Source organism: Xenopus laevis, chromosome 4S (genome assembly GCF_017654675.1).
Source record: "Xenopus laevis strain J_2021 chromosome 4S, Xenopus_laevis_v10.1, whole genome shotgun sequence".
In the NCBI taxonomy this organism is placed as follows: Eukaryota; Metazoa; Chordata; class Amphibia; order Anura; family Pipidae; genus Xenopus; species Xenopus laevis.
This window is the reverse complement of record NC_054378.1, coordinates 102019698-102041731: the sequence shown is the minus strand read 5'-3', so window position 1 is coordinate 102041731 and position 22034 is coordinate 102019698. Positions and strand designations below refer to the sequence as shown.

At 38.2% G+C, this 22034-nt stretch overlaps 1 protein-coding gene across 2 annotated transcripts in view; it reads left to right on the top strand.

Moving 5' to 3' along the window:
- The first annotated feature begins 733 nt into the window (after positions 1-733).
- The window catches only part of gga1.S (golgi-associated, gamma adaptin ear containing, ARF binding protein 1 S homeolog), a 29726-nt gene continuing 8425 nt past the window's right edge, over positions 734-22034 (top strand). The window contains exons 1-12 of one of the 2 annotated variants that reach the window (XM_018259579.2): positions 734-892; positions 3207-3291; positions 8363-8438; positions 11240-11338; positions 14236-14359; positions 15210-15310; positions 16383-16463; positions 16897-17034; positions 19291-19372; positions 19993-20100; positions 20390-20551; positions 21837-21898. In XM_018259579.2, the coding sequence (XP_018115068.1) occupies positions 862-892; positions 3207-3291; positions 8363-8438; positions 11240-11338; positions 14236-14359; positions 15210-15310; positions 16383-16463; positions 16897-17034; positions 19291-19372; positions 19993-20100; positions 20390-20551; positions 21837-21898 (1149 nt within the window). In that variant the 5' untranslated portion in view covers positions 734-861. The remainder of the gene's footprint in view (positions 893-3206; positions 3292-8362; positions 8439-11239; positions 11339-14235; positions 14360-15209; positions 15311-16382; positions 16464-16896; positions 17035-19290; positions 19373-19992; positions 20101-20389; positions 20552-21836; positions 21899-22034) is intronic. The other variant, XM_018259581.2, reaches the window with a different exon arrangement.

The following is a 22034-nucleotide window of genomic DNA, read 5'->3' as shown; positions in this document are numbered from 1 at the left end:
CTCTTTGGCAGTACACCTGGTTTGTATGCAACCAAAACTTGCCTCCAAATATGAAATTCAAAAATAAGGACCAGCTTTGATGCCACTGAGAGCAACATCCAAGGGGTTGGGGATCACTGACATAGGGGCTACCACATAGCCAATCACAGCCCTTATATGGCACTCCAGGAACACTTTTCATGCTTGTGTTGTTCCCCAACTCTTTTTAAATGTGAATGTTGATGACGAGTAAAAAAAGGTTGTGGATCTACATCATACCAAAATTGAATTTAAAGGTGAAAACCCCCTTTAAAACAATAATAGTAACATCTTTGAACACAAGGGTGGCTGGGTCCAGTGACAGTGACCACCAATTATTTTTATCTGCAGGCTACAGGCAAGCATTAAGGGAACATTACTAATGGTGAAACTATACAAAGCCAGTTAAAAGATTTCTATAATCTATTCTATAACATACTAAACGTTCACATAAAGGCGAGCTTTCCCTTTAACGCACCCCACCAACAAAGGTGACGTTTTCTAACGTTGCTTTTGCTGATTTTGGTCAGATATGAACATACAAGACAGGCTTCCGATTTGGTTCTGTATTTTACAGTGTCACTTGTGAAGGGATGAATCAGATCAAACCATGTATTGGGCGTATTACTACTTATAAAAGCTGCCTCAGACCCATTCTGCAGCAATAAGGTTCACTGTTGAGTTGCATTTGCTCTTTAAATAGTCGGCGCGATTATTATCTAGAAGGCGTGGAAAGTAAACGCAAGGTGCCATTCTGGCGGAAGTGAGGTTCCAGCAGCGTTCGAACCTGGCGGAAGTAGCGTTCAGAAAGCCGGAAGTAGTGGGTGCTTGTCAGTTCTGAGGATGGAGGAAGAGAGTCTGGAGGTCCAGATTAGTGAGTGTCGGGTGCAAAGAAAATATAATGTTCTTTCGGGGGGCGTTGGTGTCTGTGAACCGTGCGGCGCCGCTCGGCTGCTTCGTAGAGCCACTTCCGCATTACATCAGTGACGTCAAAAAGGCTTCTTCCTTTATATCGATAATATTGACGTCACTTGTGTTGTCGACGTATTGCGTTGGAGTGTTTTTCTTGGCGTGTGACTATTTGGCTCACTTTAGTGTATTTTACATTTGTCCCGCTCGTAGCACCCGTTTGTTTTTGTAGGTTACGTTTTTGTGCCTTGTCACCATAACTTCGCCTTTCATATACTGGGCCAGTCACTATGATCAGTATGGCAGCTCCAGCTGGGAACAAAACATGCAATGGAACCTTCCTGCTGTTTCAGTGCATGGTTATCACGTGGTATCACATGACTTTTCGTGCTGCTATTTTTTGGCAGCAGTAATGATATAAATCTCCCTTTTTGCAGCCTGTATTCAGAAATACTGGGGGCGGCCCAGCCTAAAGCGAGTTAGGGTGAGAGTTATTAGGAGAATGACATTAAGCTCCCTTACTTTCATTTGGAATCTTACCTTTAAAGTTTAATTATAGTAAAGTTTGGGGTGAAAATTCCATGGAACTGTGAAAGATCAGATATGTTATTTCATTATCAAGTTGATCCAGGGACTAGTCCGATTGCCATTTTGGAGTCAGGAAGGAATTTTTCCCCCTCAGAGGCAAATTGTTAAGGCTTCAGATGGGGTTTTTGCCTTCCTCTGGATCAACTAGCAGTTAGGCAGGTTAAAGTAGAGTTCAAAGGTTGAACTTGATGGACGTGTGTCTTTTTTCAACCTAACTTACTATGTTACGTGTAACATCTGCAATATCAGTAACATTGTGATGATCCAGGGTGCCTTGACCAAAAAGTTGCACCTCAAAGTGCGACTGAAAATATACAGATCTACGGTATAGGTAGCCTAGTATGCTAGGCATTTGGATCACCGGTAGCCCTTGAGCTCTCCAGCCAGTGTTGCTGCAAATAATTCTGACGCATGAGTCAAAAATGTATTTATTACGATACACAGGATCTATTTGACATCACTAAATCACTGCACACTTAAAATGTATTTGTCCGTAGATCTATATGGGCACAAACAAAGTGCATCTACAGTCAGACATATATATATATATATATGTGTGTGTGTGTGTGTGTATATATATATATATATATATATATATATATATATATATATATATATATATATACATATATATATATATATATTGACTTCAATTCAAATTTAAAGGGGTTGTTCAACTTTAAACTGACTTAGTATGATGTAGAGAGTGATATCCTGAAACAATTGAAATTGATCTTTTATTTTTTGTTTTTAAGTTATTTAGCCTTTTATTCAGCAGCTCTCCAGTTTGCAATTTCAGCAATCTGGTTGCTGGGTCCAAATTACCCTAGCAACCATGCATTGATATGAATACGAGACTGGAATCTGAATAGGAGAGGCCTGAATAGGAAGATGAGTAAAATAAAGTAGCAATAACAATACATTTGTGGCCTTACAGAATATTTGTTTTTATATGGGGTCAGTGGCCCCTATTTGAAAACTGGAAAGAGTCAGAAGAAGACGAATAATTTAAAACATACTATACAAAAGGGAAAATTAAAACCAATTAGAAAGTTACTAAAAGTTAACATATAGTGAACCACCCCTTTTGTAAATTGTTGTGTTTATTACACTGGAGGGCATTATGGATTTAATGTAAGGCATGTTTACATTTCTGTGCTGCGCCTCAAAGGCAAATAGAATGTAAGGAAATGCCTGTCCACATAGACATGAACAGAACATCTAAGTGCTCAGAGTGACTCTCCAACTGCTTTTGAGCTGTAGTACCAAGTATCCAGTGATGTGTAGAATTCTGAATTTGTTTGTATTGCTTTGCAACAATATAGACGGGGTCTCGTGCATTATAGAACTTTAAGGCACTATGTGCTGCCTCCTGTTACTGGTCAGTAGTGAAGGGCAAATCTGACCAGTTTCACTTATGCGAAAATTCGCCGAAATAGAATTGAAGTCTATGACAAATTCTTTTGATGTGCAAAGCGGTGCAACCTTTTTTTTTTCACCCATTGGAGACTATGGGTATCATTTTGCGCCGACACTTGGTGAAATATTTAGATCCTACTCATCTTGTCAGTTCTCTGAATTGTGATTTCTAGAGGTCAACCAGCCCATGTTCTGTCCCCAGCAGCATGTGATTTTCTTCCTGTTTCAGTAACTGTCTGCTGGTGGTATGACTGTGCTTCCTTCTCTTTCAGACCGGGCCACAAACCCTCTTAATAAGGAACAGGATTGGGATGGTGTTCAGGCCTTTTGTGATCAGCTGAACCAAGAGCTTGAAGGGTAAGGATGCAGGAAAAACACAGACCATGTTAAATACACTGCAACATATTTTATTGCTATATGAATGAATGATTTTATATATTTATTTGTATGTCATATCATCTCAAACTTCTACATCGCCCTCTTTTATGGCTTCTTTATTATCAGTTCAGATGCATGCTGCAGACTTCTGTCTATGTACAGAACTTGACTAATCAGCTTTGAAGGAATTCTACACTTGCTGAGATATAAATATTTTATGCATGTTCTATATCTTGCTGTACACATCTAGTAAAAGTGGTAGCTCTTTATTGCACCATATTACGTTTTGGCCAAATAGAACCTTTAACAACTATGTGGCTCACAGTAGAATGCCCCAGTTTTCTTTTTATTTATTTTTTCCACTGATCAACAGAAAAACACTTTCATGACAATTGAAAACAGATTGCTGCATAGAGTTTAAAACACAAAATAAGTCATTGTTACTGTTTGGCTGCAGTCACATTGTTGAGTCTGTGCATATGTGCCGGTCCATATTTTTATATAGGGGGCCCGTGGCTAGGGTGTTTCCCCTCAGGTGCTTAAATCTGGCAGCAGAGCTGAGGTTGGGGGGGTTAACCCTTTCCTTCATGATGGACAATATGCAAACTTGGACTGCTTGCCACCCCCACTTCATGATCAGCGCATGTGCAGTAGAGGTTCAGTGCCTAGTGCGGACAGAAATACAGCTCTTCATATCTGGACGCTGTCATTTTCCCCCATTCTTCTTGCAAAACTGCTGAGGCCAGCAGCTCCAACCTTTTTTGCACTGCAGACCAGTTTCAAGTAAGACAATTTTTCCACAGACCGGTGATGAGTGGAGATGCGTGAGTGTATTTCAGGCTTACCAAAAAAGATTGTCCAAACAGTATTTTGGTCCTTGTCGTGATCAGTAGAGCGCTTCCTGGGCTTCATCATAGCTGTTGTCATAGCAATGGAGCACTAGGGATCTAGGATTGCAGGTTTTTGCTGCTATTATAGACTGCAGCCAGGATCAGACGCGTCCCGGTTCGGCATGGTCCACTACCGGTCCGCTGCCAGGTGGTTGGGGACCCCTGGCTTAGGTTGTCTCATAGTAGTTCATGCATAAATGTTTGCATAGAGTTTATGAAGGAACAACTTTTATTTCAAATCCAGCCACGCCTTCTCTTCAGGAAATCAGTATTGTTGTTTTTAAGCCATTCTTTTTTAGTTCTTGCACACTGCATTAGGTTGAATGAGGTTCGCAAGTGAACAGACTTTCTCAAGTCTGTCTCTGTTGCATTGTGATCTGGTTGGACTCTGACTATTTCAGGATGTTAACAGGATGTTCTCATTAAGCCATTCTTTGGCTTTATGCTTGGGCTCATTGTTTTCCCAAAGCTAAGGTTTCTTGGAGACTGAATCAGGCTTTCCTGCAGGATGGCACAGTTTTCTGCTGCATTAATTTTACCCTCTATCCACAATCCTTCTAGGGCTTGCAGTTTTCTACTCAACCTGTTTTGGCCAGTTGCATTGCCTGGCTGATTTACTTCAATGCTCAGCTCCTCTTTCCCAGCTTCGTCTCCACATTGCATGTAGAGAAGATGTTTTCATACAAAAGCCGATAGGATGGCATGCTGTGTTTGGGGGAAATGCACGGTCCTATTGGCATTTATAAATACAGTTACTTTAGTGCAGGAGGCGGTTGGAGAGGCATATATGGGGGGGGGGGGTTGAGTAGGTGAATATATAGAGACGAGATCAGAGATATAGGGTGGGGCAGAGTTATGAAGTGCTTTGACTGTCAGGGTCATTAATTAGAATTTTATTCTGAAAGGTAGTGGAAGCCAGTGCAGTGAGTGGCATGGCAGAGGAGGAGCGGTTTCTGAGGTTTATGAGCCTTGAGGCAGTGCTCATTATAGACTGGAGAGGTGACTGGAGGGGAAGGCCAATTTAAAGAGAGTTACAGTAGTCTAGACGTGATATGATGAGAGAGTGAATAAGAATTTTGGCAGCATCTTGGTGATCTTATTTTGGATATGTTCCCTAGCTGGAAGTGACATGATTTAATAACTGACTGGATATGAGGAGTGAAGGACAGGGCAGAATCTAGGATAACCCCAAGGCACTGGGCCTGGGGAGGTGGAATGATAGTGGAATTGTTAGCTATGATGGATACTTCCGGGATGTTAATGGTGTTTGAGGGAAGAGAACCATTTCTATTTTAGAGAGGTTTAATTTAAGGTAGCGTTGCGACATCCAAGTAGAGATAGCGGACAGGCAGGAGGAGACCAGAGTTAGGAGTTCTGGGTTGAGATCAGTAGAGGAGAGATAGATCTGAGTGTCATCAGCATAGAGGTGGTAGTGGAAACCATAAAAATTGATTAGTTTGCTGAGGGAGGGAGTAAAGAGGGTGAATAATAATAAGGGGCCCAGGACAGAGCCTTGATTGAACCCCAACAGAAAGAGGAAGGGGAGAACATGCTACAGGCCACAGTTGTAATCTTAGTCTCTTTAATCTCAGCCACTGAGGTTTGTAACTCCTATAGAGATGTCATAGGTCTCTTGTTGGCCTCCATTGCAATTCTCCTTCATGGATACTCACCTACTTCTAGTGGGTGGCCTGTTCTTAGCAGATTTACAGCTGTGCCATATTCTTTCCATTTCTTAACTTTCTTAACTTCTTAATCTGTACTGATTTACATCTCCTAGTTACATACGGTAGTTAAATTGGTTTGAAAAAAGAAAAGTTTATCCTCTCCAAGTGATCCCCTGTTCACATATATACACATATAGACCTAGCCATACATTAAGATATATATATATATAAACTATATATACCAGTACCAATTCTAGACTCCTGCAAGGGTCCAACTTGAAACCCAGGCTTGACCTGGTCCCACAGCCTTCATTTTTCCTGCTACCCAACCCACAAATGTCTCATAGTTTTATATCATCCATCCCTTCTATCAGTTTAGTTGCATATATCTGCACTCTCTCCAGCTCATTTATATTATCCATAAGGACTGAAGCCCAACACCACACTGCATACTCAAGGTACCTACAAATAGGCAAAATGATGTTTTCATCCATAGAGTTAATGCTCTTTTTATTAGTTGCCACTGAATGACACTGCCTAGAATTACACCATTTGTTATCCAGAATCCCCGGATCTTTCTTGATTAAGGATACCCACACACAAGTGCATAGCCTTCCACTTATCAACATTGAACCTGATTTGCCAAATTAGTGAAAATTCTTCCAATTTAGCCAAATCCCTTTGCAAAGTGGCAGCATCCTGATAGTTTAGTAAATGTAGTTAAAGTGTGCTTCAAAAGCGGATTAGGCTCCTTGCAGCCCCGGGTGCAAGCCGTACCCCCTGCCAGGGCAAAGTATACATGTATCAAATAAAGCAGCAGCACTCCGGTATCTTTGAAAAAATGAAAGGGCTTGACAAAGGGCCTGCGTAGCCCGAAACGTTGCATATGGCATTTGAGTAAAGTTATTCATTTTTTCAAAGATACCGGAGTGCTGCTGCTTTATTTGATACAGGCATCCTGATAGTTTTGCACAATTTATTTCCAGGGCAATATTCCTTAATCTAACACCTATAACCTTCTGTGCGGTACTGTATTAAAAGCTTTAGCAAAGTATAAGAAGATCACATCCACTGTCATCCACTGTTTTCTTACCACTGATGTTACACTAATAAGCCTCAGGCTCACAACAGGAATCCTTTTTAGTGGAAACACATTAGCAGTTCTCCAATCTCTTAGCAACATACAAGACCGCATAGAATCCTGAAAAATTAAGCAAAGGGTTTGACAGGAACTAAACGCTTTTTGTACCCTGGGATGAATACCATCCAGTTCTAGACCTCTGTTTACCTTTACATATTCTAGTTTTTTTATTTCCTCCAGAGTCAACCATTCATCAATAGTAATATTAAAAGAACTGGGTCTATTAAAAGGGAAGCTTTCATTAGCTGGTTCCTCAGTGGTAGAGACAGACAAAACAATAATGGTTAAGAATCTCTGCTTTCTCTCTCTTTTAATCAACAAACTTTGTTTTCCTGATAATAAGGTTCCCATCCCTTCCTGCTTAATTTTTTGTTTTTACTATTTACATGTTTAGAAAATAAATATGGATTAAGTTTAAGCCTCACTGCAGTATACTCTTTCATCTTCATTTTAGCTTATCTGAATCCATGCTTTATGGGCCCCCTTGTACCTGATAAACGTTTCCACTGTTCCAAATAACTTGAATGCCTTAAAAGCAAGTCTTTTATTACAAACCTCAGCACCAACACTTTTATTGAACCACAAAGCTACAACATTTCTTTCTTACAAGGGGAATATACTGACAAACATATATATTAACATCCCATTTTCCTTCTGTGTTTAACCCTGTAAAAAAGCCTTTGCCAATTAATATATTACATAGATACCCTTACACTGGTAAAGTTTGCACGTCTAAAATTTATTTAACTTACTCCCTTATAGAGTTGTCTCTGCAACATTTTGGAGACCATGTTATGATCACTATTCTCTAAACACAAACGCTAGAGATTAATTCAATGTTATATGTTATTATTAGATCCAAAAGAGATCATTATCTAGTAAGTTCCTGAATTACCTGCGATAAAAAGTTGTCATTTAGCATATTTACAAACCTGCTGGCTTTTATCAACTTGGACACCCCATTAATCCAGTCAATGTGTGACATATTGAAGTTACCCTGAAAACTTGCCTTAGTTGTAAAGCCTCTTCTGTTTGTAATTGTGTTTTTTGGCCAGTCAGAGAGCTATAAATCTAACAAGCTTACTCAGACTAGTCACTAACATTACATCCTACCTAGAGAAAAGCATGCTCGTTCTTTTTTTCGTGCCCATTATACTTGGGTGTTAATATACTTCCTCTTAAAAATGAGCATGCTAGAATTTAATTTGTGAACTCAGGAGCAGCCATTTCAATGTTTGACTTTATTTATTAGGACCTGTGACAGTCTGTTCTTGCTTGCATTTCATCAGACATCTAAAATTGTGTAATTCCAGTCCTTCAGGCATAATTTCTCCTCTTGACTTTTCCATCAGGCCACAGCTCGCTACTAGACTTTTAGCACACAAGATCCAGTCACCGCAAGAATGGGAGGCAATGCAAGCACTTACGGTAATATGTCATTATTTGATGCCTGGCACCTTTCTTTTAATACTTACAACGTGGAATTAACTGTACAAATATTATCTGTACTCTAGCTTTCAAATCTCTCTAGTCTTAAATGGGTATACGGTAATTGTTGTGTGCTTTTCTTGCTTTGTTTTTGTTTGATTGTTTGCTATGGCTGTGTTGTTAAATGAAATTCACTGTTTAGGCTAATGACCCTATGCTTTTCTCTGCTTTTTTGTGTGCACTGACTGGCTGGTTATGTGCCTGTCCATGCAAACACACATTAGTAGCCGGTTTTATCTGATTATGCCTTTTTGTTTTATTTAAAGCAACAATGTCTACTTTTACTAGACTCCTAGGTGACTAGGTTACTTCTATGTGGGGCCCAGCTCCCTTGTACATTATTGCTGCAGCTAAACTGTCATCGTGGCTCCTGCTGCGGCATCCATAACTTTTAGGTATTATAAGGGCAGTGCTAAGTGAGACAGACTTCCAAGTGGCAGCTTTCACTAGCAGGGCTACTGCTAACCAGGGCTGTTATTAGAAATGAAAGAATAGATGTAGTGCACAACACCAGTTTATTCATTGATTTACTAAGAATATCATAGTTTGCCTTGGCTATGATTAAAAAATGGTAAAGTAGTGGAACCTAATGGTGTTTGTGCTCCACCATGCAGAAATCAATTGTAGATGTTTGTAGTAAAGACCAAAATGGCAGTTGTGCTGTTTGGATCTTTACTACAAACCTTCAATGTGTTCATTGTTTTCCCTGTTTGCAGCTGTGCTGATAGGAAGACTGGTACCGTACATAATAAAAGGCAATGACTTTAGTTCAAAGTCAAAGCAGACTGCAGGCTCACTTTTTAAAATTATATAAAAATAATTTTCGGCATAAGGAAGTGGTTAACCCTGTTGCAGATAATATACTGCAAATACTAACATCCCTGCCTAGTGCTTATCATTGATGATGTCATACCACATTATCATTATATAAATGCATACAATATACATTTGACACAATAAAACACAGGTTTTTCTAGCGCACTAGGACATTTTTTTAATACCTTCAGAAAGGTCTCACATTCCCCCTCCTTCCTAACGCTCTGTAATTATTGCGCATGGGCATTAGGTCCCCAGTCTGGTGCATACACAAGATTTTGAGGTGATGCACAACTTTTCTCAATAACAGTGTCCACAAAATGGCTTCTGCCTGCTTGCTGTGACTGTGTAATTCCAAAACTGAAGGAAACAAAATGTAAATAATAAATGTACTGTAAGTACATTTTATTTTGCTCAACTAACGTGATAGAAAAGAATTTGGAAATATTTCTTAGGGTGACAGGTCCCCTTTAATATCTTTTCAACGTTTGACCAGATATTGGTCAGGATGTACTACATCAGTGTGTGTAGACAGTTTATCATAAGCTCTTTCATATGATCCAATTGTTGGCGTAAGGGCCAAAAGATTAGATCAGCCTGATTTGGCACTTTGTAAAATACAAGTTGAGATCTTATATAAGTATAAGAAGAGATTTGTAAGTGATAAGAGGCTTGAGGTGGAATAATAACAAAGGAAATATATGTCCAGGGACTCTTGATATAGAAAAGGTTAAACTTGCTCCTACACTTTTGCTTTAGAATAGGCTTACACTTGTGTTTTGCTAAAGCACTCATGTTGTCTCTGCAGTTTGTGTCTGAATTAGGCACACACATGTGGTGAAGGAGTAACAATAGCAAACCATAAGGCCAGTTCTGTCATGGGCAAATGTTTTATCTGTTACTTCTCAGTGTTTTATGTGAGTATGCTAAGGATTGAATGTCCGCTAGATGTCAAATCCTTGGGTAACTCAAGCTTAATTGTAGAAATGAGGGGCGATTGTACATAAGGGTGCTGGCACACTATAATATGTGTTTCCAATGTTTAGATGTGCATGGAAACAAATGTAGTAGTATAAAATTAAGATTTCCGCAAATAAAAGTTATTGCATACATCATCTGTCTGAATCGTGGAAAAATTTCAAGAAAGACAATAGTAATAGCAAGTAATCGGTTATAATAGCAAGTCATTTTTTTGAAATTAGTTTCCCGTGTTAGCACAGATCTGAGCAAAACAAATCTTGCCGCCTGCTCTCACCCTTATAAATGGCATTATTTTTTGCCATTAAAGAAGATGTCCACCCAGAAACTTTGAATAATAGAAGAAAATTAAATTTTCGTATTACTTATCTAACTTATAATTATATTGTTTACATATAAATTATACATTTACAAATAACTTTAAAACTGCTGACAGTAATTAATGCATTATGCATAGTTGCTTAGAATGACATTGGGGATCATTTATAAACACTGGGCAAATGTGCCCCTGGGCAGTAACCCATAGCAACCAGATGATTGCTTTCAGTGGTCGCCCTGCAGCTGATTGAAAAAATCTAATCACTGATTGGTTGCTATGGGTTACTGCCCAGGTGAAAATTTACCCACGGTTTATAAATGAGCACCATTATCTTCTGTTCTTCTGTACTCCAGACTAAAGGAATGAGCTGCCCACAATACAATGTAAACAAAACCCCCTTCAAGCTCCAGTAACAGAAGATAAGTACCCTTGGGGGCATTTAAATCAAAGTAATACTGACACTTTCTAGCCAATTATAGGAATGTGTCTGTATCACTTTAACATTTAAAATTAGATTTTATGTTTTAACTGTTTTTTTCAAATTTTAGTGACTCTACTGTTGTGCTGTTGACCTAGTATTCTGTATGCATGATGCCAGACATTCTTTTCCTTTGTTCATCTTATTTAGGTTCTGGAGGCATGTATGAAGAACTGTGGCAAACGTTTCCACAGCGAGGTTGGAAAGTTCCGTTTCCTCAACGAACTTATAAAAGTAGTTTCTCCTAAAGTAAGATATAGAATGTAAAATCTCGCTCTCCAAAGGGGCTGTTCACTTGAACTTTTAGTATGATGTAGAGAGTCATATTCTGAAACAATATGCAGTTGCTTTCATTTTTTATGATTTGTTGGTTTTGATTTATTTCGCTTGTTATTCAGCAGCTCTCCAGTTTGCAATTTCAGCAATCTGGCTGCTAGGGTCCTAATTACCCTAGCAACCATGCATTGATTTGAATAGGAGAGACTTGAATGGAAAGATGAGTAATAATAAAATGTGTAGCCTTACAGAGCACTTTTTTTAGATGAGGTCTGTGACCCCCTTTTGAAAGCTGGAAAAGAGATAGAAGCGGACACCAAATAATTATAAAACATAAATAATGCAGGCCGATTGAAAAGATGCTTAGAACTGGCCATTCTATAGCATACTAAAAGTGAACCACCCCTTTAAACCCATGTTTCTTCCTGTTTGTTTATGCACCAAACTTATTCATGAATAAAGCATATCTTAGCAAGTCCTATTTTATTTGAGAGGTTTTCATTTTGTATGTGTTGATTCATGCGTTAAATTTTCACCCCTATTTATTGTCAATTGAATAATAAAACTGTTGAAAAGTAACTGTTGCTTAGTAGCTTATTGATATAAAGCGTCTGAAGCATATATACGGTTGTGTTCAGTATAATAGCAGTCCAACATCATTAACTTGATAAATCACTGTTTTTGGTATAAATTATATTTCTACATTGCAAATAATTTTCTGTTAGGTCTAGTAGAGTAATAGAAAATCAACAGACTCAACAGTCATGACATGCATGCTGCTGATTCTTTGTAATTGAATCATTAATTGAGGCTTGTTCCAAATAATAGCAGTGTGTTCAATTAGTGAGGTCATTCATTCTGTGAAAAAAACAGCCCTTATTTAAGGAACGAAGGAGCAAATGTTGTGCTGCTGGTTATAGTGCATTTCTCTCTGAACATCTGAGTAAAATGGCACCTTCCAGATATTGTTCAGAAGAACAGCGTACTTTGATTAAAAAGTTGATTGGAGAAGGGAAAACATATAAAGAAGTGCAGTCATAGTCTGCTCAGCTAAAATGATCTCAGATGCTTAAAGCATGGCAAATGGCAACCAAAACCTGAAAGAGGTGGAAGAAAACTGAAAACCGAAAACTACCATTCGAATGGATAGATGAATAGCTAAAATGGCAAAGCCAATGATCAGCTCCAGGAAGATCAGAGAAGGTCTAAAGTTACCTGTGATATTGTTACAATTAGAAGACGCCTATGTGAAGCCAAGCTATCTTCAAGAAGCCCCTCAAAGTCCCATTGTTGGAAAAAAGACGTGCTGAAGAGCTTACAATTTGCCAAAGAATTCATTGACTTGCCTAAAAATGGTGCAATGTTTTGTGGATTGAAAGCAAATTATTCTTTTTGGGTCTAGGGGCTGCAGACCGTTTGTCAAATGACCCCAAACACTGAATTCAAGCCACAGTACAGTGTAAAGCTGGTGACACAAGCATCATGTTATGGGGATGTTTCTCATTCACTTTTTTTAAACACACTGCTATTATTCTGAACACAATTGTATATTTTTTCCAGGACAGGGTAACAATAAATTATATTTAAATACCTACAAAAACATTTTTAATGTCGCTATTACTGTCCCTTAAGGTATATTTGCATATATTATTCCGATTGAGTCTCCCTGGCAAGGATTCGGTCATTACAATGTTTCAGATTCCTGTCTGTTTCAGATGGGGCAGACTAGGATATGTGAAATGTGGGTAAAACAGCTGAACTCTACATTACCTATGTACCTATGCCAGTTATACACTACAGTATGCATGTGTATGTGGAGACCTCATCTAATGGAATTGGTAATGTAAGCAACATCATCCTTGCCAATATTGGTCCCACCACATCTTGTAGTGACATTCCTAACAATGCCACACTTGCTACGTTGTGGCAACAGTTTAGGGAAGGTTCTTTCCTGTTTCAGTAGTATAATAACCCCATGTCCAAAGTAAGGTCCATACAGAATAGGTTTGCTGAGATGGGTGTGAAAGGCAGGCCTTAACAGTGGAAAATCAAGTATAAAACCTACTTGAAAGAGTAGCGGACAAAGGCTAATTAAGAAGCAAATGAAGGGCCAACATCGTATTAACACCCTTGGTTTTAAAATGAGTTGTTGGACAGTAGGTGTCCATATATTTTTCATCCGTATAGTAAGAAATGAAAATACTCATTATACATTTACATTTAAAGTTTGTTTGACTTTTTAAAAATTTGCATTATTTGTAATATATTTTTATTTAAACATACTGTAATTTTGTTTTCCACATTAAGTTGTAAGCATTTTGAAGCAAGTGAAGTGAAGATATTGGGGTGTGACCCATGATAACTTACTTGATGGCCACTAAAACTAGCGTCAATTAAACTACCTAGTCTGTCCTTGGTAGGCCTGAGGACAGGTTTGAAAACCTATGAATTAGCTAGTCCAAACAATGTACTGATTTATTATACTGAGTCAGGATAAGATTTATGTTGTTTGTTCGCCTTTTTCTCTGCAGGCTACAATAATAATCCAATTATCCCTTCTTTCTTACAGCCAATTAGATTTGCAATTAGATTGGCAAGGTGTAGGAGTGCAAGACTAAATTTTTATCTAAATTAGCAACACACATCTCCGATCTATAGGGCTGTTTTATCTTCAAATGCAGTGATTTTGCTGAATTATTATGGCCAATTATTATTAACTCGTACATTTAAATCAATACTTTCTTTTTAATCAGTCCTTCTGATTAATAGCTACACAATGTTTTTTCCCCTATAAAGCCTACTTTATACAAACATTAATAATGCCTGTAAGTTTGCAGTAAATAATTTTTTCTGTTTTTGTGTCTGAATAGTATCTGGGCAGTCGCTCACCAGAGAAAGTGAAGCTAAAGATTCTAGAGCTTCTGTACAGCTGGACATTGGGACTTCCCAGTGAAGTTAAGATATCTGAGGCTTATCAGATGCTGAAAAAGCAAGGTGAGCCGGTACAGTTCGGGAACAAAGGCATGCATTTGTTAACCTTTATTATGATGTAGATAATCATATTCTAAGACAATTTGCCATGCTTTTGCATAGTTTTTATTTTTGGTCGTTTTTGAATTGTGTGTATATATATATATATATATATATATATATATATATATATATATATATATATATATATATATATATATATATATATATATATATATATATATATATATATATATATATATATATATATAATATATATATAATATATATATATAATTTTTTTTTCTAATTAAAATAATTTTTGGGGGGTGAACCATAAATAGTAGTGGAAAGGGACAGACAGAAAGTGGATAGAGAAATTAGGAAGAGAAGGAGGTCATGGCCAGAAGAATAGAGGTCAGATTTATTCATGTTACACAGTTAGTGAAAAATAGATAGTGGGGACTTTGGGAATGACTGCATTCAGCATTTGCATAGGTTGTTTCCGTCTTGATATGGACTGTGGATGGGAGGTTGTTTTTCTTCTTTCAACTCCTAGTTTTTTCTGGCATACATGGTAAGTAGTGCAATATGTTTTTGACATTGGGTGAGATTAACCCAAAACTGCTAATTTGGGAGTTAGAAACAAACCATAATTGATGACTTGAGTGATTATTTGGGTGGTTTAAGATCAAAGTTGCTTTGCTAGGGGCATGTCAACGAAGTGTAGAATAAAGCGCATATTCAAAAACTATAAGAATTGGAAAATGACAACTAATTGAAATGTGGCTAAGAAGAGGACATTCTATAACATACTAAAAGCTAATGCAAATGCCAATAACCCCTTTAATTGTAACTAATTGCTTCTTTGCAGGCATAGTAAAGGAAGATCCAGTACTACCACCAGATGCCCTGATTCCACCACCCCCACCAAGGGCCAAGAATGCAATTTTTGATGATGATGAAAAATCAAAGGTGAAGCATCTAATAAGCCGGTGCATTTAAATGAGAGATTCAGAGCTGTTCTCCCAGTTATCAGATTTAGCGAGTACTGTTCCTGTTATCCCGATTTCTAGGAATGATCCGAATCTAGGATTTAGTTTAGGATTCAGTTGAATCCGAGCTCCTTTTGCAGGATTGAATTAATTAAAATTCAAATGAATCCTTAGTTTTTAGCTGAAAATTAGTCACATGACTTAAAAGCACTGGGCAACTTCTGATTACTCAGAGTAAAAATAAAATGCACTGCTCTAAATACAATCAACCTACATCAGATCACCCCACCCCTTTTAAAATAATTGACTTATTGCTTTAAAGGAGAAGGGAAGGCATCCTGCACTTGGGGGTGCCAAATGTTAGGCACCTCCAAGTGATTGTATTGACTTACCTGAAACCCCAGGCTGGTGCTCCTATCAGCAGAAAACTGCACCGGCCCAGGATTATACCAGTGAGCACCACGGAGTGATCCTCTTCCGTCGTCTTCTTGCTTCAAATTTCCCAGGGCAAACCTCCTGCGCGAAGCAAGTGGAAAATGGAAAAGAAGCGCTCCGTGGTGCTCACTGGTATAACCCCGGGCCGGTGCAGTTTTCTGCTGATAGGAGCACCAGCCCAGGGTTTCAGGTAAGTCAATACAATCACTTGAGGGTGCCTAACATTTGGCAGCCCCAAGTGCAGGATGTATTTCCTTCTCCTTTAAAATAATATACTTAAACAGCAATGTCAAGGTCAAAGAGCAGCACAAACAAAACCCATGGCTGCACAGAGCTAAAAACCCAAAAACAACCCTAACATGTCCTATTCTTTATACATTCACATTGGAATTGTAGGTCATATTTGCAACCCAAGAATATTTAACACCATCTGTAATTTAGGAGGGGGGCAGAAGCCTTATTATAAGTTTCACTGAAGACACTGTATGCAACAAAGATATCCATATGCTATGTTCTTTCTAAGGTTCTGTACATTTTCTAATTGTTTACTTGAGGTTATTTGAGTAATTTAACAAAAACAATCTATTTCCTCTCTTTACCCTTCTCTGGAATCCTAGATGCTAGCTCGTCTGTTAAAGAGTACTCACCCAGAAGACCTTCGGGCTGCTAATAAACTCATTAAGGAGATGGTCCAGGAGGTAAAATAATCTAGACAAGGCATGGCTTTATGGCAAGTTAGTTGATAGGATGTCTTATTGAGAATGAATAATCTGCACTGACTGTCTTTGCAGAATAGGTCATGTGTTTAGAATGCAATTCTTTACTACTTGAGTGAAGATTAATAAGCAGATTTCATCAATGGCTGTTCCACACATACATGACAAAATAAGATAATGGTTTTGCAGGTGCTGCTATAAAGATTAGTATTCCCTTTAATTTTGTTTCATAGGTTTTGTCTTGTTGGATAACGGTCTTCATATCAGATAGCTGTCTTTTTCAACCTCAAAAAGCTTTTGCCAAAATAAATGTTAGCTTTTTGCACCACTTTTTCTTGTCTTTTAACTTCTTTCCCGCACTGACTTTCCCTTTTTTTGCTACTTATATTCACCCCTCTCTTGACTTTTCTCTAAGGACCAGAAGCGTATGGAGAAAATTTCCAAGCGTGTAAATGCCATAGAAGAAGTGAATAATAATGTGAGGCTCCTCAGTGATATGCTGAGCACATACAAAGATGGACAAACCTCAGAGGGCAGCGAGGACTTAATGAAGGTAAAAGCACTAATAAGTCAGGTTAGACTGCAGCATCATTGACTACAGGTTATATGGCCCAAAAGAAGCAACGTGTGTTGCTCTTTTTACTTTTGTAGGGAGTAGTTGGTACGCCTTTGTTGTGTGATTGTGTTCTAAAGATCCTTGTTCGATTCCTTGTGACAACTGCTTGTGACTCAGAGAAAGTTTCTTAAATGGGTTGTAAAGTCAAAAACAATCATTCTTGTGCATGTTATGTAGACCAAATAAAGAAAATTTACAATATACACTTATTAAAAAACTATTACAATTAGAATTGTTTGTTTTATTATTGCCTGACATCTCTTCTGCTCACAGCTACTCTAAACCTCTGCAGCCGGCAGCTGGCAGTTTCTTCTGTTCCTCCCAGCTGCCAATAGATTGAATGCAAGCATGCAGGTTTACGAAGAGAGTCACAAGATGCACGCTCATTGCTGACATAGGAATATCAAAATTCCCAAAAAACTTTTTTAAGCATACTCTATAGTTAAAAGCAATGTTTTTATTCAATCATATTAAAACATGAAAACAACCTGTTTTGATATTTTATTATGATGGAATAAATTGACTATACAGCATGCTTATGAAAGTTTTTTGGGAATTTTGATATACCTCAGTTTGGTCACTAGAGGTCTATAGCGTGCCACAAATTAACATTTACTAAATATAGCTCTGTATCCAAGGTTTTTCTATGTGACACAATAATATACCTTAAAGTTATCTTTAAGTGTGTTGTAAAATGGCCATTTCTAAGCAACTTTTCAATTGGTGTTCATTATTTATTTGTTATAGTTATTTATTATTTGCCTTTTTATTCTGAATCTTTCCAGCTTTTAATTGGGGTTCACTGACCCCATCTAAAAAAACAAATGTTATCTTAGGCTACACATTTATTGTCATTGCTACTTTTTATTACTCCTCTTTCTATTCAGGCCCACTCCTATTCATGTTCCAGTGTCTTATTCAAGTCAGTGCATGGTTGCTAGGATCATTGTACCCTAACAACCAGTTTGCTATAAAAACAAACGAGAGCTGCTGAATAAAAAGCTAAATAACTCAAAAACCACAATTATAAAAAAATTAAAACCAATTGCAAATTGTTTCCGAAAAAAACATTGTTTTGTTAGTTTAAAAAAAGCTTCATTAGTCACGCTGTAGGTAAGGCGATGTCCGTCAAAGGCATGAAATTAGTGTTAATGCAGAGACTGAAACATGCCCCCTCATCATTTGGCACAAGACGCTGCAGAGAAAAGAGCTCCCATTAGGTGTGTTTTTTTTTTAAGCTGTTTAAACTGCTTTGCCATCCAAAATTCTAAAAAAATAAAAAAAATGTTCTGAGCTTTTTTATGTCCGCTTTATATACTTTGACTTTAGATCCTCTTTAATCTCCTAGTGTTCTTGTACCTATCTCACTCTCAGAGGGGCAAATTCGCTAAAGGACGAAGCGCCTAACGCTAGCGTTAATTCGCTAGTGTAGCGCATTTTCTTTAATTCGCCGATTCACTAACGGACGCTGGTGTAAATTCGCTAGTGTTACTTCACACCCTTACGCCTGGTGAATTTGCGCAACAGACGTAACTATGCAAATTCAATAAAGTGCGCATTATTCTGAACGCTACCTTTTACGCCAGACTTCCTTTTGCCACCTTAGACCAGGCGAAGTGCAATAGAGTAGAAAGAGATTGCTTCCAAAAAAGTTAAAAAAAAATTTGAAATTTTTTTTGGGGCTACCCTCCTTCCCCCCTACATTTCCTAACTCATGGCACCTTAACTATACAGTGGACACATGTGTAGGGCAAAATAACAATTTTATTTGCTGTTTTGAAGGTTTCCCAGGCTTGTGTAGTGATGCTACATATACCTCCATTGTAACTTCAATTTGGCGCTGTATGCAAATTAAGCATCGCTAGCGTAACTTCGCTTTGCTTGGCGAATTAACGCTAGCGCAACTTCGCAACCTTACGCTTCCCCTGAGCGTAACTTCGGATTTTAGTGAATTTGCGTAGCGCTGGCGAAAATACACCTGGCGAAGTGCCGTGAAGCAGACGCTGGCGCAACTACGAATCTAAGTGAATTTGCCCCATAGTGCACCAATCATGGCTGCCTTGGTTGCTTTAAAGGAAAAAACAACTGTAAAGCATGCCAGGCCTCCAGATAGAAAAGCTCTATATAAATAATTCCGCCTTTCCCCTCCATCTGTATAATTAAATATGGATTTTTTCATTCTCATCCCTACAGGAGCTGTATCAGCGATGTGAAAAAATGAGACCCACTCTGTTCCGGCTTGCCAGTGACACAGATGACAATGATGAGGCCCTAGGTAAAGGAGTGGCCAATTGTTTCTATATATCAGTTATTAGAAAGTTCTGCCTTTTCTAAGCGGAACTGATTACTCAAGTTTGGAATGCTGATTTTATTTCCCGCTATGCTAAGCTGTGGATCCCACAGGATTTATATGGTGCAGAATTCATGATTCATTAATTTTTTTTAACACTTTTGTTTACAGTAAGGTTGAGATGCATTTATTTTTAATTAAAGCCAAAATAAAATAACTGATTTGCAATGATACAGCTATTGGTGTTCTTCAACTTCTGTATAGTTCCCTCAATAGACTTACACACTGTTAATATAGAACAAAAATGACCATTACCTATCAATGAGTGGAATCTTGGCCAATAATGTATTGGATATAAGCTTAATTGTAGAGTAATTAAACCCTTTTTAATTAATATTAATGTTATCATGCACCAATAATGTTGAAATGCTGTAACATGCATTGCTTATCTATATCTGAAACATGAACATTTTTTTCATATACTTGCCAATACATTATTGTCGATACATTGCCTCTGAAACCATTTTTTAATTTTTTACCTCCTCCATAGTTTTTTTACCTGCAATTATGAACTAGCATAAACCATATTCTTACCTCCTCTGCAGCGGAAATTCTGCAGGCCAACGATAGTTTGACACAGGTCATCAACCAATATCGGCAGGTGGTCAAAGGAGAGGAGGTCAATGGTGAGGCTGCATCCTCCAGTTTGCCAGGTAAGATAAGTCACACACATCCCCAAACGATGAAAGAATTTATATGTTTGTATTTTTTACCTCTTGCATGTTGGGCAGTTTGGGTTGAAATATTTAGGGTTTGGGTGGGTGGGTCAGACTGGGGAAGTGCACTACACCTCTGCTTCTAAAGATTATCTACCAGAGGTGGATACAGAAACAGTGTACGGTGTAGGATGCTGTGGGTACAGATTGGGAGTGGGTGAATTTTTCCTGACCTGCACATTACTAGCATGGATCATTTATTCTGTGATCTTTTAATCCCATTTAGCCAGCTCATCAGCTTTGCTAGACCTCTCGGGTTTGGACATGACACCGGCTGCAACACCTCTGTACCCTTCAGCACCAGCCCAGCCCCTGCAGTCCGACTTTGGCCCTACTGCACAGGCCTCCAACTCCATATCGCTGCTAGATGATGAACTCATGTCACTAGGTGAGTGAATCTCCAGTCTCTGCATTTTTTAAACATTAGCATGCAGTGCACTCTATTTGAGTACATCAATTATATATTTGATGTTGCCCTTTTCTTTTGAGTAGGTAATTGCATTAAAATAACTGAATGGTTATTGAAAAACTGTATCATCATATGTGGGGCTTACAAACTGGAAGGAGAACATATTCTAGGAATGTTAATTTATAGAAGGAACTGGAGGTTGGAAGGAGAGCACAGAGTTATGAGCAGCAGGTTTAAAGGTTTTGTTTGAAATACGTCTTTGAACTCTCTGTCCTAAGCTGCAGGCACCCAGTGGCTAGTTGGTAAACACAGTTTGCTTATAATATATGTTTATATATAATTTTCCTTTCCACAGTGAGAGCTTTGTTCACTTTAGACTGGATACATTTGTTACAGGCTAAAGTTGCATACATTTTTTTGGGTGAGGGTACAAAACATTAAATATACAGAGGATCTACTTGATCTACTTTATTCCCACAATGATAATTAACATTTGTTACTTGTGTCATACTACAGAGAAAGTAGGTATTTGTAGCTCAACTGTTTTTTGAAAGCTTTGGGATATGAAAGCTTCAGATTGATGTACTCTTTATGCACCAGCCCTTTGAGTAGCAGATTTGCAAGAATTATGATAATGATAGGGTTGAAATTTAGGCATAATAGGCTATCTGGGTACAGACATGATTTTGAAAAACAGAACCAACTGCAAAGTGGCACAATAGTGGCATCTTGTCAGACAGAGTAAGCCTTCATTATCTTGAAGATCCATATTCATTAATTCCTTTCTATGTGGTCAATCCACTCCATTTCACTCTTCTTGTCAGGTTTTCCTTTCTATTCGAGGTTTCTGCTTCCACACATATATGACTATTTTGTTTAGGGATGCACCAAATCCACTATTTTGGATTCGGCCGACCCCCCGAATCCTTTGCGAAAGATTCGGCCAAATACCAAACCGAATCCGAACCATAATTTGCATATGCAAATTAGGGGTGGAAGGGGAAAACATTTTTTACTTCCTTGTTTTGTGACAAAAAGTCAAGCAATTTCCCTCCCCGCCCCTAATTTGCATATGCAAATTCGGTTCGGCCAAATCCTGCTGAAAAAGACCGAATTCTGGATTCGGTGCATCCCTAATTTTGTTAGGACCAAATTACGCTGTTTTTGACAATACTATCCAGGAGGCGTATGCATGAAAATGAGTAGTAGAACTGATACAGATGATATAATCGCCTAGTTTTCTCTGTCGATCATTTTCTTGCAGGTTTAAATGATCCAGTAGCCTCCGCACAGCCCTTAGAATCCTCTGCGTGGAACAACTTCCAGGTAATTTACTTTCACTGGTGTTTCCCATAATGGGTCGAGATTAGAAGTCACGTACCCTTGAACAACAACCAAAGGCCTCTATCTTTGTCAGTGTCCAGCAACCATCATATAAGGTTGTGTCCTATGCACACTGATG